At 51.6% G+C, this 14,610-nt stretch overlaps 1 protein-coding gene across 1 annotated transcript; it reads left to right on the top strand.

Annotated features, from left to right (window-relative positions):
• Nucleotides 1-340: 340 nt before the first annotated feature.
• On the top strand, nucleotides 341-14,159 carry CAVIN2 (caveolae associated protein 2). Its single transcript, XM_038585897.1, has 2 exons — nucleotides 341-1,051; nucleotides 11,765-14,159. The coding sequence occupies exons 1-2, from the start codon at nucleotides 341-343 to the stop codon at nucleotides 12,557-12,559; spliced, it is 1,506 nt and encodes a 501-aa protein (XP_038441825.1). The 3' UTR covers nucleotides 12,560-14,159.
• The last annotated feature ends 451 nt before the right edge of the window (nucleotides 14,160-14,610 follow it).

Raw genomic sequence — 14,610 nt, 5'->3', positions numbered from 1 at the left:
CACAGGCACAGGCACAGGTGCTCTGTGTTGCATCTGCAGCAGAGCAGCCAGGTCTCTCTCTCTCACACACACACACACACGCACACACACAGGCACAGGCACACGCACAGGCGCTCTGTGTTGCATCTGCAGCACAACAGCCAGAGAAAAGTTTACTGGCCGTAGCCAACGGGAGGCGGTGGAGCTGAGCCAAGCCAGCGTGTTTTTCTCCGCCTCTGGATGAAGTCATGATGGAAATATGGGCCTGAACCGCTTTTCTGAAGGGAGAGAGCGCTAGGAAAGCAAAGCTGAGCCTGCAGGAAAGGGCCCGTGCCAGGGGAGCGGGTTAGGAAGGGCGTGCATGCTCCGGGGCCCCAGCGGCTCTGGGCCGGGGCCCTCGCCCCCCCATCCCTCCCCGCCCCGGAGCAGGGCCTTTAAGAGCCGCGGGAACGCCGCGCCCCGGCCAGTTGGTGCCGGGCTGAGCCCCCGCCCTGCGCTCCAGGCCCGCTGCCGCCCGAGAGGCCCGCACCCCGGGGCCCCCGCCCCCCGCCCCCCGCCCCCCGCCATGGGGGAGCACCTGGCCGCCGCCGAGGACAGCCGGCACCCGGGGCCCGCCCCGTGGCAGGAGAGGCCCGCCAGCCCCGGCCCCGCGCCCGCGCCCGCGCCGCCCACGCCGAGCCGCCGCCCGCGCCCGGGGGCCCCGGGGGACGCGCCCTGGGGCTCCGCGCAGGTGGGCGCCGCGCAGGTGAGCGCCGTGACGGTGCTCGCGCTGCTGGACCAGCTGGCCGGCATGCTGGACGCCGTGCGGCGGGGCCAGCGCGACCTCGGGCGGCGGCAGGCGGGCCTGGAGGGCTCGGTGGGCCGCGTGCGCGGCGACCTGGGCGACCTCTGCGCCCGCCAGGCGGCCACGGACGGCGCGGTGGCCGGGCTCCTGCGGCAGGCCCGCGGGCTGAGCGCCCAGGCCCAGGCCGTCCGCGAGCGCGTGGAGCGGCGGGGCGCGCAGGTGGCCCGGCTGCAGCATCAGCACGCGCGGCTGCTCGCGCGCCGCCGCTTCCGCGTGCTCGTCTTCCAGGTCAGTCCTCGGCCCGCCCCGGCCCCCGCCCCCCAGCCCCTCAGCCCCCCAGGGCCCCACCTCGACGCCCCGTCCCCACTGGCCGTCCCCACCTGCCCCACCTGCAGTCCCTGCCTGCCGTCTCCACTTGCTGTCCCCACCTGCCCCGCCTGCCCTCCCCTCCTGCCAGGGCCGCGCCCTCGATGCCCCGTCCCCACTTGCCATCCCCACCTGCCGTCCCCACCTGCCGTCCCTGCCTGCCATCCTCTCCTGCCCCACCTGCTGTCCCCACCTGCCGTCCCCGCCTGCCATCCCTGCCTGCCATCCTCTCTTACCCCACCTGCCGTCCCCACCTGCTAGGACTGCACCCTTGATGCCCCTTCCCCACCTGCTGTCCCCACCTGCCGTCCCCACCTGCCATCCCTGCCTGCCATCCTCTCTTACCCCACCTGCCGTCCCCACCTGCTAGGACTGCACCCTTGATGCCCCTTCCCCACCTGCTGTCCCCACCTGCTGTTCCCACCTGCCATCCCTGCCTGCCATCCTCTCTTGCCCCACCTGCCGTCCCCACCTGCCAGGACAGCACCCTTGACACCCTTTCCCCACCTGCCGTCCCTGCCTGCCATCTCCACCTGCCAGCAGCACCAGTCCGTGCATGGAACCTGCACATAGGGCCAGGCCCAGGGCGTAGCAGGCCAGGGCCACCTAGATGTGTCCCACACAGGAGGGGAGGGCGAGCAGGTGCACATGCCCTGGCCACCCTCACCTGTCTTTCTGCATTAGGAACCCAGGGCTCTGAGCGCAGCTGTGAACCGCACAGGGCTCGGTAACTCCAAGGCTGTTTTTTTGTTTTGTTTGCAAGTAAATGAGTCTATGATCAGGAACTTCTTAATTCCTTTTTTTAGATTTTATTTATTTATTCATGACAGACGGGGGGCGGGGGGGCAGGTAGCAGAGACACAGGCAGAGGGAGAAGCAGGCTCCACAAAGGGAGGCCAATGTGGGACTCAATCCCGGGACCCCAGGATCAGGCCCTGGGCCTAAGGCAGGTGCCAAACCGCCGAGCCCCCCAGGGATCCCCCTCCGAGGCCGTTTATTCACTCTGTGCGGGCTTCCAAATGAGATGATGGTGTCAGTTGGGTTTGTTTGTTGTTTTTCTGTTTTTAACCAAGAGGTCAAACTCAGGACCGTTTTAAGCGTTGACCAAGTACTGAAGACCAAGGCCCTTAGACTTGAACTAGTCCCTTCCTTTAAGATTCTTTTGGCCGAAGCAGTCTTTGCTACTCTCTAGCAAAACTCCCCACAGGCGCGGGAGGTTCGGGTCTCACCACCTCGGGAAAGGCCGACTGGAAGGCGAAATCCGAGCGGGGTTATCAGCTCTAGTTACAAAGGCTGGTCTTCAATATTTTTCTCTTTTCAATGGTTGCCTTAGAAGAAAAAGGCCACTTAATTTTTTTTTTTTTTAATGCATCAGTGATGCAATTAATGTGGCAAGAGGGTATCTGGGGACAGGGAGATTGCGTGGGGCCCTTGTTCGGCCGCGTGGGCACCTGTGAGCCCCAGGGCAGCCCTGCCCACTGGGGAGGCCCTTCCGCCCTGTGGACCGCGGCCAGGCCTGCGGCGGAGCCCAGGAAGCAAGTGCGACCCTGCCCCGGGGCCGGCTCCCTGTGACCATGTGAATAGGGGAGGATTTCAAAGCCGTGCATGGGAGAGGCTATAACCAACTGTTTGATTGTGAAAGGCACACAAGAAGAGCCTTCATCTCCCAGGGGAGATTTAGAAATTGGAATTTAAACCGAGGGAGCCTTCTTTTTTCTAAATGAATCTGCTCTGCCAAGTTAGAACCTAAGCCTCCTTCCCGCCATAAAAGGAAAGACTCATCTGGCTGCTTTTTTGTCCTCCCCAAATTGCGCTTGATGTAAAGCTTCAGGCAGCTGATGTCCTCCTATACCTCGCAGGCTTTTGCAGCCCAGATGGTTTTTAGCTTGTCATGCAAATGGAATAGCTTTCCATGCACCAGATGAACCGAAAAGAGATACAGTGACTGCGCCTTTCTTAAGCTATGGAAGATCCTTACTTTATTAGCCTAAGAGATATTCGGAATCTCAGCTCTCAAGGCATTTCTAAATTAAATACTGGTCTCCAAACAAAACCAAACTTGTACGGACATGCTTAAATCTGAGTCATCAAAGGAAATTTTCCTCCTTCCCATGTGAATCAGGGAGATTATCTCTTGTCCTCTGTCCATTAGATCAGGGGGTGAGGGAAGCACCTCTCGGAGGGAAATCATAATTCGTCGCGATCGATTTATGTTTCATTTTGCCACGGATGCTCTGTAGATATTGGGGACAGGGATGGAGAAGTTACGTGACTAAAAATTCAAGAGAATTCTAAATCTGACTTAAAAAAAAAAAAAAACAACGGTTGGGGAACTTAAAGGCTTGGGCCGCTGTTGAGCCCACCACGGTCTCCTGTTTTGCCACATCGGGTTGACAGGTGTGAAATTGTAGCCAGAGATGGTAGGAGCTCCCATAGAGTGAGTGAAGGGCGCAACGGCGGTGCTCGAGACCAGGTGGCAGCTAAGAGAATCCAAAGCAACGGATTCAGGCCCCATTCTGCACCTCTTAGCAAGCAGCCCCAAAGGACGCTTTTTTTTTTTTTTTTAAGATATTTATTTATTTCACAGAGAGAGAGAGAGAGCACAAGTAGGGGGAGTGGGAGAGGCAGAGGGAGAAAGAAGCAGGCTCCCCCCCTGAGCAGGGAGCCCGATGCAGGGCTCAGTCCCAGGACCCGGCATCATGACGGGAGCTCAAGGAGATGTTTAACTAACTGACCCACCCAGGTGCCCCAGGACACTTTTGTTATTTTTATTTATTTTTATTTTTATTTTTTGAAAGAACAGTTTAGGAGACAAGGGACTAAAGTCAAGGAACCGGACCTTTTTTAAGCCATGGAAGACCCATCAGTAGCCTGAAGGATATTAGTAACCTCAACTCTCAAGACATTGTAAGATGATTATTTTGAAAACAAACAAACAACTACAGGTGCAGTCTCTTCATGGCAGGGTTGTTCTTTCTCATAAAGTAGGGTTTCCACGGTAGTAATTGTGCCAGTGGATGAAATACTAACTTGTGCTGGAAAGTGCTCCAGGTTCAGGGTTGAGAAGCTATATTTTGTCCCATAGACACCGGTTCATATTCTAGTTTCACCACTTGCCAAATATGTGATCTTGTGCACACTTTGTAGCTTCTCCAAGCTTCTGTTTTCTCATCTGTACACTGAGGATATTAATAGGAACAAAATATTTTTGAGCCCTGTTAGTAATCCCTGCATGCTCTAAGTGGCTTTCTGTGCATCATCTCATTTGTCCCCAATTCACAGATGATGATGCTGAGATTCAAGGACGTCTGTCTCTTGTTTGACGTTACTTGGTAAGCAGGCCATGAGGCCGGGATGTGATCTCAACATAAAATTGATTTCACCGTGTGCTTTTACACATGAAGGCTCCTTTCCTAGCTCTCTTACAGGATGAGGAATAAAAGGAAGAACCTATTTAGAATGCTAAGTGACTGGCGTGGTGTAGGACCTCAAGGAGTAGAAGCTCTTTCTGGGCGGATCTGAAATGCCCTGGCACAGAGTGGAGGCCATCCTTCTGCTTGGTTCGATATATGGCTCTTGAGTAAAAAATGACCCCACCCTACTCGGGATCTTAAAACAGTTATGCTTATGGGATTTATGAAAAGACACCTACGCACCCACACTCTTCGACTCCCTGCCATACATTGTACGATAACTTCCGTATTGAAATCAGTTGTGTGCCCCCAACACACCATGAGAGCAAAGGACTCTGCCCAAAGGGCCTACCCAAAATAGACCCTGCCGGTGGCAGTAGTTTTCACAGAGTGGCAGAGGGTGGGTAAGAGAGTAAGGAGGGCAGATAATATACCAGGTACCACCCTATAAGTAGTTTGTCATTTTCAGTCCAGTTGAACCCCATGCTAGACTTTCCCTTGCTAAACTCATTGGTTTTCTAATTTAAGACAAAAACAATTGATGTGAAAATTAAAAAAAAGAGAGAGAGAGAGAGAGGAAAGAAAATCTGTCACTTTACTTGAGCATATTTAGTACGATAGTGTTCAGAGGATTAGGTTTCTAGTAAAGTCCTGTTGTGTCCTCCGAGATCTGTAGGTGCCGTTTGGTTGGTCGCTCAGTTGGTTTGTCTACGAGGTCCTTACACGTCAGCATTTTTGTAAACCCCAAACTTTGTCCTATTTAAAATAAATTATTCATTGGGCACCTAGGTGGCTCAGGTGGTTGAACCTCTACCTTCAGCTCAAGTCATGATCTTGGGGTACTGGGATCAAGCCCCGTTACAGGCTCCGTGCTCAGCGGGCGTCTGCTTCTCCCTCTCCCTCTGCCCCTCCCCACCGTTCATGCTCTTTCTCTCGCTCTCGCTCTCAAATAAAATATTTTAAAAAGTAAATAAATATAAGTTAAATAAATTATTTAGGGGCCCTTGGGTGGCTCAGTGGTTGAGCATCTACCTTTGGCTCAGGGTGTGACCCCCGAGTCCTGGGATCGAGTCCCCCATGGGGCTCCCTGCATGGAGCCTGCTTCTCCCTCTGCCTGGGTCTCTGCCTCTTTCTGTGTCTCTCATGAATAAATAAATAAAATCTTAAATATTTATTTATTTATTCAAATGTATGCTGAACTTACCACATCCTCGTGGCTTTACAGACTCTGGTGCCTTTCGCAATTACCTCAAATTATAGCCAGGAGTATCTAAAACTGGAGAATGTTCATCTCTCTTTGAGCAATGAAACAAATTGTAAGATCCTTGTTAAACTTAGCAGCTTTCCTTTTTTACATTATTTTACAATAGCTTAAGGTCAATGTTGGAACTCAAAATACTGTGATAGGACCCAGTATAAATGAAATAAGACTCAGAGGGATTGGCGATCAAAAAGCAAATGCGAAAGACTAACAATAAGACTGATGCTTGCTTTGCCGGTGCGTAGGGCCACCTTTCCCTAAGAATAGAATTTATACAGAAAATCAGTGAATTTACCCTCAAAAGGGAATTTTCTCTGTTGATTGAAGAGCCTAGAATTTCACAGGGAACTGGCCGGGAGGGTGTGGTGGCCACTTATGCCAGAAGGTCTTAGTCATGATTATCTGAAAGAGCGGCTTGGGAATGATTTCAAATCTAGGGAACAAAATGAGCGTACTCATGGACAGCTTACACTTTCAACCACATAAAATTGTGAAATTGGGTGAAAAGAGTAGAGGTTGGGTGTTTGCTATGGATACATTCGTGGAGGATCAGGCCTATAAATGTGTTCAAATATTCATCATTTGGCTTCTCTCGATGAGATCAGGTTTTGAGAAAAGTGCTAAAAGTGTAACATCTTCAGACTATTTTAAAGCTGATTTCTTTTTTAAAGACCCTACTTCCTCTATCCAAAGCCACTGCTCTGAAAGTTGCTAAATTATTACAGATATTACGGATGTCGAAGAACCGGGAATACAGAAAATCCAAGGCCCCTTTATGTGACAGCTCACCATGTGGGTGTCCCGTCGATGAACGTCCCCGTGAGGGCGCACTGGTTTCGATGCGCGACTTATCCTTTTGGTTTCTGAGATAAACAAAATACTAGCTCTTATTATTATTTGCACTTACTGAATGTGAGCACTGCCTCAGGCATGTTAAGTGAATAACTGATTATTGTTCCTTCAAGAGAATCATTCCTTTCTCTTATTTATGGAAAAACTGGACTGTTGCTCAGATGCAGCCCTTCCCCGTAAATGTTGCCGCCCCCATTGTTTTGTGATCTGGGTCTGTTAGAATTGAGTGAATGAAAAACATTCTCCAGAGCTGCTCAGGTCCTATAGTTTGGATCCTTGCACGAAACATGTTTGGCATTTAATCCTCTAGGAGATCTCTTCTGCACTGTGTTAATTATTTTTCGTGGGATTTATATTAATATCACCAAATCAAGTATCTTGGATCTGGAAAGTACCCTAATAATAGTTTAGTGTAAACTCGTTTTTTTTTTTTTTTTTTTTTTTTTTTAATCAAAGAAGCAGAGGCTCTGTTTCTGAAAGTGACTAGCAAGCTTTCATTTTATTAATAATAGCAATTACGGAGTCGAATTGCAAAAAGGGTAAAGAAAAACAAACACTGTTCCCGCTATGACAAAGTTCATGTTTACTGGGTTTTCGGCATCAGCTTTTAAATAATTCGGAATGATTTGTTTTCCGTTTTGGGGGAGGGGGGTTGGTGTGTGGGTAACAAAGAACACCTAACCAGTGTGATCTTAAAAAAGAATTGAACCCTTGATAACACTGAAAAATAATGAAACTTTTAAATCCTCCTCAATGTGAAAGACTGCTCAGGGATTATAACTAATGCATTTTATTCTTATGACTTGCTGATTCTACCGACAGCTGCCTTCGGGGTGCAGTTCTAATCAATGGCTTTATCCACTTGGCAATCTATAGCTCAGAAACACAAATTGGAGAAAACCATCAATGTGTAAAAGAGACCTATAAATCAGAATGTCAGGTGGGCATAGTTCCATTTTAATAACTAGTATTTAGAGATTACTGGATAAAGCATCCCACGGACACAGATTTACGGTCCTCCCATCCCTTCCGGATGTCACCACATCCCTGCGGGACTGTGACAGCCCTAGCCCGTTTCTTCTACCAACAGGGATGATGAGTTAGGGACACACAAGCACGAACCGCTCGCTTCTCTCGCCTTGTTCAAGCTTTTACTCTCGGCTTCCTTGTCTAACTCGGGTCGTAGGGTGGCCTTCTCTTCTCAAGCGTATTCTTCTACATACGTGCAAGGATCAGCTTCCAGGAGCTCCAACCCAAGAGGCCCTCGGCAGGTGGGCAAGGTTCTCTGCGTTGGGATCCACATGCACACCTGGGACAGTTGGTTCCCGAGAACCAATCTAAGTAGCAAACAAGCCAGAGTGTGAGGAGCACCGTGCCCTCCTCGAGAGTTCTCTGCGTCCCTCCTCTCGTCCCGGGCTGCAAGCCCATCGCTCGTGCGTGCTTGGAGGGTGCTCCTTAGTTCTCCTAGAACTCCTAAGGGCTCTTGTGAACGGTCAGAACCCGCAGCAGCTGCAGAGCGGCGGCTCAGGACCTTTTTGACAGTAAGTCTGTAGGGCAAGCAGCTGCTCGGGGAGCCCTGCTCGGTGGACGTGCCCAAGAGAGCAGCGCAGCCCACGGGGTTCCTACTGCCGTGTTAGGGGTCGCAGACCTAGAGGCCTATAGGAGTAACTGGGGGGGGGGGGTGACGGGGCCGAGGGCGTGGACTTGCCCCCCCCCCCCCCCAGGGAGCCATCACTAGGGAATCTGTAAGAGATTCCTACATCTCCTAAGGCAGATCAAAAACGTGAGGCCAGGAGGCTGGAGGGAAGTGCCTGTCACCTGCAGACAGGTGCGCTGCCAAGTGTTTCCAGGAGGTGTGGGGGGGGGGGGCAGGGCCCATGTGCTGGGCTGGGCACCAGGGCCCATGCGCTTCCAGAAGATCTCCTGCCCCAAATGCCAGCCGGTTATCATCCCCACCACCCCCCCGCCACTTCAGAGTCCAGCATGGTGCGTGCACTCTGCAGAAGCAGTAGAGATTTTGAGGAGTGTCCATATCTTTCTGCTTCTAAAGACACACAATGGACAAGTAGGCCCCGCGTGTGCGTGGACACCCGCAGATTCCTGGGTGAAGGGAAGGCCTTCGGCCTCAGACTGGAGCCCCGGGCAGCCACAGAATAAACGCCGCTCGGTAGACAGAACACAAACCGCTGCTCCAGTAATTAAAGTGACAAAGAAACATAAAGCAGTTAAGTCAAAAAGACACGTCTCACTTGTTTCTAGCTTTATAAACACACATCCGGCTCATTCTGGACTCTGTCTGCTCCCGCCGTGTTTATTTTCATAGTTGGCCTAAGAGCTCTTGTATCAATGTCCCAGCATCGCACAAAGAGTCCGTGGGTTTGGGGGCGCCAGGGTGGCTTGGTCGGTTAAGCATCACCTTCAGCTCAGGTCACGATCCCAGGGTCCTGGGGTCCCGGGGTCCTGGGATCGAGTCCCAAGGCAGGCAGGCTCCTTGCCCCGTGGGGCATCTGCTTCTCCCTCCCCCTCTGCTCATGTGCTCGCTTGCTCTCTCTTATTCTGCTCTCTCTCTGTCAAATAAATGAGGACAATCTTAAAACAAACAAACAAACAAAAAAAAAACCACAAGTGGAGTTCCGTGGATCTCCCAGCATCTGCCAGCTGCCCTCCCTGTGCAGCGTATGCCTCCCACACGTCGCTGGCTCACCTGACCGCACGCTTCCCTAATGTCATTTCCCGATGGCAGCTGTGATCAACGAACTTTCTTCTAGACACAGAGCTAAGCCCATTCCCTTGTAGTCCCCAGCGGGTAGGGCCACCTGCGCGGCTTGCTGGGAAAGCCTGGGAAAGCCCCCTTACCCAACAGGCGTGCGCTCACTCAGCAAATGGCTGTTGAGCTGCCACGAAGTATGCCAGTTGCTGGGCCCAGCAGTGAGCGAGAGACCAAAGCGGCCACCCTCGTGGAGAGTACAGGCCCGCGAAACAGAAGCGAGTTGAGACCTGCAACATAGGAAAGTTGCTCCCTAGAGCAACTGTGTCGTCAATGACTCATGGGAATCCCATACCCCTTTCCATTGTTTTTTTTTTTTTTAATTTTTATTTATTTATGATAGTCACAGAGAGAGAGAGAGAGAGAGGCAGACTACATGCACCGGGAGCCCGACGTGGGATTCGATCCCGGGTCTCCAGGATCACGCCCTGGGCCAAAGACAGGCGCCAAACCGCTGAGCCACCCAGGGATCCCTCTTTTCCATTGTTTTACTTTGTCTCTTACCCTGTGTTCCTGACTCACTTCCTATGACATTCGAAATTGGCGGTTGTGGAGAGAGATTTGGGAAACAGAATCTGTAATCTCTTTACTCTAAGAGAGAGTCTATTTGACCAGATTTTCTGCCGTTTACCTCTACCCAAGACTTCATCTTTCATTTCCAACCAATCTACGGAAAGGACTGTGGTAGGAGTATGTGTGTGTGAGGGGGAGCCCCGGGGCTGCGTCTTCGCAGAGTATGACCGTTCGACCGTTCAGTGGTTCATCAGGAGAGGGACTTTGACGTTTCCCTATATCGAACTTCGTTCATTTCGTTTTTGTAAGCACAAAGCGAAAAAATATGCATGCGTTTGATCATAACCCCAGTGTTACTTTTCGGTCAATCAAAATTGCAAGATGAAGGGGAATTGTTGCTGTTACCATGACCTTTACATGAAGTGTGGACCCCAGATAGACTTTTAAATGCACAAAATCTGGTCACTTCTCAGCCTGAGGGTTAGTCCACAACATGATCCGGACACGGAAGCTGTGGTTGAGGCCAGGGTGGGGGTAGGCTCTGAAGCCTGGCCCGCCTGGGCCTCCCCGCAGGACCCCGAGCGCCCCTGGGAGTGCAGTCTGAAGGCTGCTAATCCGGGTCAAACTCTCTTGTTCGTATTTGGAAGAAACTGAGACCCACGGAGATTAAGTCATTTGCTGAAAGCCACACAGCCATTCCGCAGCGCGGCCAAGACCCCGTCCCACGTTCTTTCTCCCGTGCCACTTCTTTGCGTGAAAAGGTGAGGCCGCCTTGCCGGCTGGCTCTCATTACCCAGCATTCGAAGAAGACTTTAAAAAACGAAAGGGATTCCTATGCTGCGCGGCCAGGTCTGCATCGACACCTGCCCCCCGGCCGTGCTGGGGCACCATTGCCCTCGCGCGCTGGAGCCAAGGTCTGGGGCTCTGCTCCCTGGGACGCAGGGCGGGACGCAGGGCGGGACGCACCCTCGCCTGTGCATCCAGGAGCTCGAGGAAGAGGCGTGTGGCAACAGCGCAGGGGAGGGGCCGCCTGCCGAGCCCCCGTCACTCCATGCTCTAGGTCGGGGCGCAAAGTATTCCTGTCCAGGGAAGCCCCCGTGGCCGGCAACAGGGCCCGGATGAGCTACTTCAGGGTTGCTGCTCACCGCACGGAGAGTGGCCACGACAGGCCACGTCTCCTTATCAGGGCCCACAAAGGGCATCCTAGACCTCAAGGCGTCGGCGGCTTGGGGCCCCCCGTGGGGCTGGCCCGGGCGTCTCTTACTCCGAAGTCACATCATCAGAAAAATGAGTGTGCGGTTTTGAGCAGAGACCGAGGTGGGCCGAGCTTTCCTTCCTGAGCCCTGGCCGGGCGAGGAACCCACCAAGGCTCCGCGTGGTGTCTGATGCGTGAGGACTGTCCAAGCCTCTCCCTTGCCACCATCTTTTTATCTTCTGACTCGGCCACCAGGCTCTTTTGCAGTGGGGTTTTGGCAGGAACAGAGCCATTTGACCTTGAGGGACGTTAGGACCGAGGCCGTTGGGTTCCCAGTGACTTACTTTAGCTCCTTTATCTAAGCAACCTCCTGGTCTATGAGGACCACAGCGCACTTCCGCCTGCCTGTGGCTGATCGAGGCCTTGCCAGCGGCCGCAGGCTGTTCCCCAGCCCCGGGGAATGACCTGACCGGTTTAGCATTAACTCTTCGTATTCCAGAAAACTGAAGCCACAAACGTTTGGTTTCTTGTCATGCCCCCCGTGCCAGAAAGAGACTTGCCGCCAGTTGCAGCAGCTCAGGCCCATTTGTGAAACCTGTTATTAACCTGAAACCCACGTTGTCCATCTTTTCAGGAAGAAAATGAGATCCCTGCCGGCGTGTTTGTGAAAGAGCCAGCTTCCAGGCCGGCGGAAGGCGAGGAGGAGCTTGCCGAGGACAACCAGTCCCTGGAGGAAACCTTGCACACGGTGGACCTCTCCTCGGGTGACGACTCGCCCCACGACGAGGAGGCCCTGCAAGACAGCTCGGAGGAAGCGATGGAAGAAAGTAGGGCCGAGAAAATGAAAAGGTCTGGCCTCCAGAAGGTAGACAGCCTCAAGAAAGCATTTTCTCGCCAGAACATCGAGAAGAAAATGAACAAGCTGGGGACAAAGATCGTATCCGTAGAGAGGAGAGAGAAGATTAAGAAGTCCCTCGCTTCCAATCACCAGAAGATATCCTCAGGGAAGAGGTCCCCCTTCAAGGTCTCTCCCCTCACCTTCGTTCGAAAGAAAGTCCGGGAGGGCGAGAGCCCCGCGGAAAATGAGAGCAGGTGGGAAGCCACGCGGAGCAGTGACCAGGTAGCCGGGGAGCAGGAGCAGAGCTCCTTGGCCAAGGGCCTTTCCCAAACGTCCCTCGCCAGCGCCCCGGCGGAGGGGAAGAGCGAGGGCGGGGAGGCAGGGAGGCCGGCCTCCAGAGGGGCCAACGCGGGCCTGGAGGGCGACGCTGACCTGACGGCTCGGGAGGACGAAGAAGAGGAGTCGGTGGCCCTGGAACAGGCCCAGAAGGTTCGCTACGAGGGGGGCTACCTGCTAGCCTCTGAGGGCGCCGAGCGGTCGGATGAGGAGCCAGAGCAGCCTGCAGTGCTCCAGGTGGACCAGAGCGCCTGATGCTCCCGTGTGCCCGGTGACGGGGGACCGGGGCGGCTCCCGCACGTGTCCAGCACCGCCCCGGCCCTGCCGCCGTCGTCTCCTCCATCCTAGCAGCACACGCACCACCCAGCTGTACGCTGTACGAGGGCAACCTGTCCGAGCCCCGCTCCCAACTTGCTCTTAGGCTCTCTGTTTGTACAGTCGCTCCAAGACTGCACAGAAGAAGAAACGGAGCAGCCGCAAAACGCTGATCGGTTTGACGGGGTGAGGAAAGCCAGAGGCAACTCAAGATCCTCGTCGTGGAACGGGATTCGCTCCTCACCGTTCCACCAGCTTGCTGACCAGCGCCCCAGCACTATGCTGAGTCTCACAGAACTCCGTGAATCCTCACGATTGCATTTCAAGTGTGTGATGTATAATACACGTGTGTATTTAGGCTGAAGAGTGACTATGTGTTCAGGAAAAACCCAACTTTGTAAAAAAAAAAAAAAAAGGCTGAAAGAGAAGGTTCAGTTGGTTATTCACGTAACCAGTGTCCTTGAAAATGAAGGAAAAAAAATGGAAAGATTATAATCATCAGAAAGTAAGGTGTAGAAAAGGCAGGACTGTCAGGGAGAGAAAACTAAGAAAGGAAGGAGAAGTGGGAAAATAAGAGAAACAGGAAAGGAAGCGTGCCAAAGACAATGAAGCCAGAGAAAAACTACGTGCTTAGAGATAAAATATTTACAGCATTAACTCAAGTATTCCACTCCTTAACTAGCAATTCTAGAGAGCGTCCTACAGCCAGGAGTAATAGGTTGTATCTTTGCAATATTTTTATTTTCTAATATTTTCAAAAAACACAAAAACATAGTTTTACTGTGTTGAAGCTGCATTTCTCTTCGTAAACGAAATCCAAATATTTCTCCAAGGAGGTTTAAAAGGATGTTGTCCCATTAACATTGGAATGAACATAAGTCTTCAAAATTCATAAGCACTGTCTCTTGTAGGAAGTTGGATCCTACTAGTCTCTCTGGTTTTCCAACTTTGAAATGACCTTTACACTCCGGATGATGTAACGTAGGCCTGGAAGATGTTAAAAATCATCAGGTTTTGGAAGGGAAGGGTTCTGTTTTTCCTTTTTTTTTTTTTTTTTTGCACATACTGCTAATTTCATCCCAGGTCATATTTTATTTATGTATTAATTTCACAGAATATTAATATGATTCTTCCAAAAGCATGCTAGTGTTTACGTATATGTGCACATTTGTTCAGACAGGCTAATTTTTACTATGGCCTGACACTCTACTAAAATGCTGCTTTATCTACTTTTGGTTACAGAATGCTAATGTTGTAAGGAAACTATTTTAGTTTAGAGACACTTGTGCCAGGGAGCAAACTCCTACCTTTAGTCCGTGCCACTCACCGTAAGTAACCGTACAGATAGAAGTGATCCAAGACAGTATTAACAAACGATACTTTGTGCTACAGACAGAAAAATAGGATTAACCGGCATATTGATGGCATAACCTACACAGCTATGTCCCCATTTTGCAATAATGTACCCCAAACGTTAGATTGTTGAACTAACAATGGCTGTGTTAAAGAAGACCGAATAAACCAAAAAAATAAAAAGTCTGTAACAGTGTCGGGTTTTTTTTTTTTTTTTTTGGCAGAACCATTTTAGAACAAGCAGGAAGAATTGATTTCTAAGCCCTCTCCCAAACGGAGCTGGAGTGTTGACTGTTTCCGTCTTGATTTCCCCTATTAACTCTGCTTTCTTTTTTCCCCTGATCTCATTTAGAAATCCAAGTCTCATTCTTCAAGTTTAACTTTCTTGACATCACCTTGCCAGCTCTGGAGAGCATCTGGATTTATTGCAGCAGCTTGATAAATTTGATAGTTCCATCTGCATTTTTATTGTTTTGTACCAGACCTTATAATACCTTAAATAGCCCTGCAAATACACGGATGTATTGAACTGTATGCTCAGTTTATTCGCACAGAGAAACCTTTGTCTCGGGCGGCACCATACACCTGGCGGGAAGACTCGATTTCACTCGGGGCCCAAGCATGCGTCGTCACCCTCT

Source organism: Canis lupus, chromosome 37, assembly GCF_011100685.1.
Source record: "Canis lupus familiaris isolate Mischka breed German Shepherd chromosome 37, alternate assembly UU_Cfam_GSD_1.0, whole genome shotgun sequence".
Taxonomy (NCBI): Eukaryota; Metazoa; Chordata; class Mammalia; order Carnivora; family Canidae; genus Canis; species Canis lupus.
Note: the sequence above shows the minus strand (reverse complement) of the source record. Positions and strands in the feature narration are given on the sequence as shown.

Bases quoted from the DNA above. Each gene is read 5' to 3' on its own strand.
- CAVIN2 (XM_038585897.1), top strand. From the start codon at position 341: ATGCTCCGGGGCCCCAGCGGCTCTGGGCCGGGGCCCTCGCCCCCCCAT. The intron at 1,052-11,764 runs GTCAGTCCTCGG...CCATCTTTTCAG, and splicing joins TCCGCGTGCTCGTCTTCCAG to GAAGAAAATGAGATCCCTGC.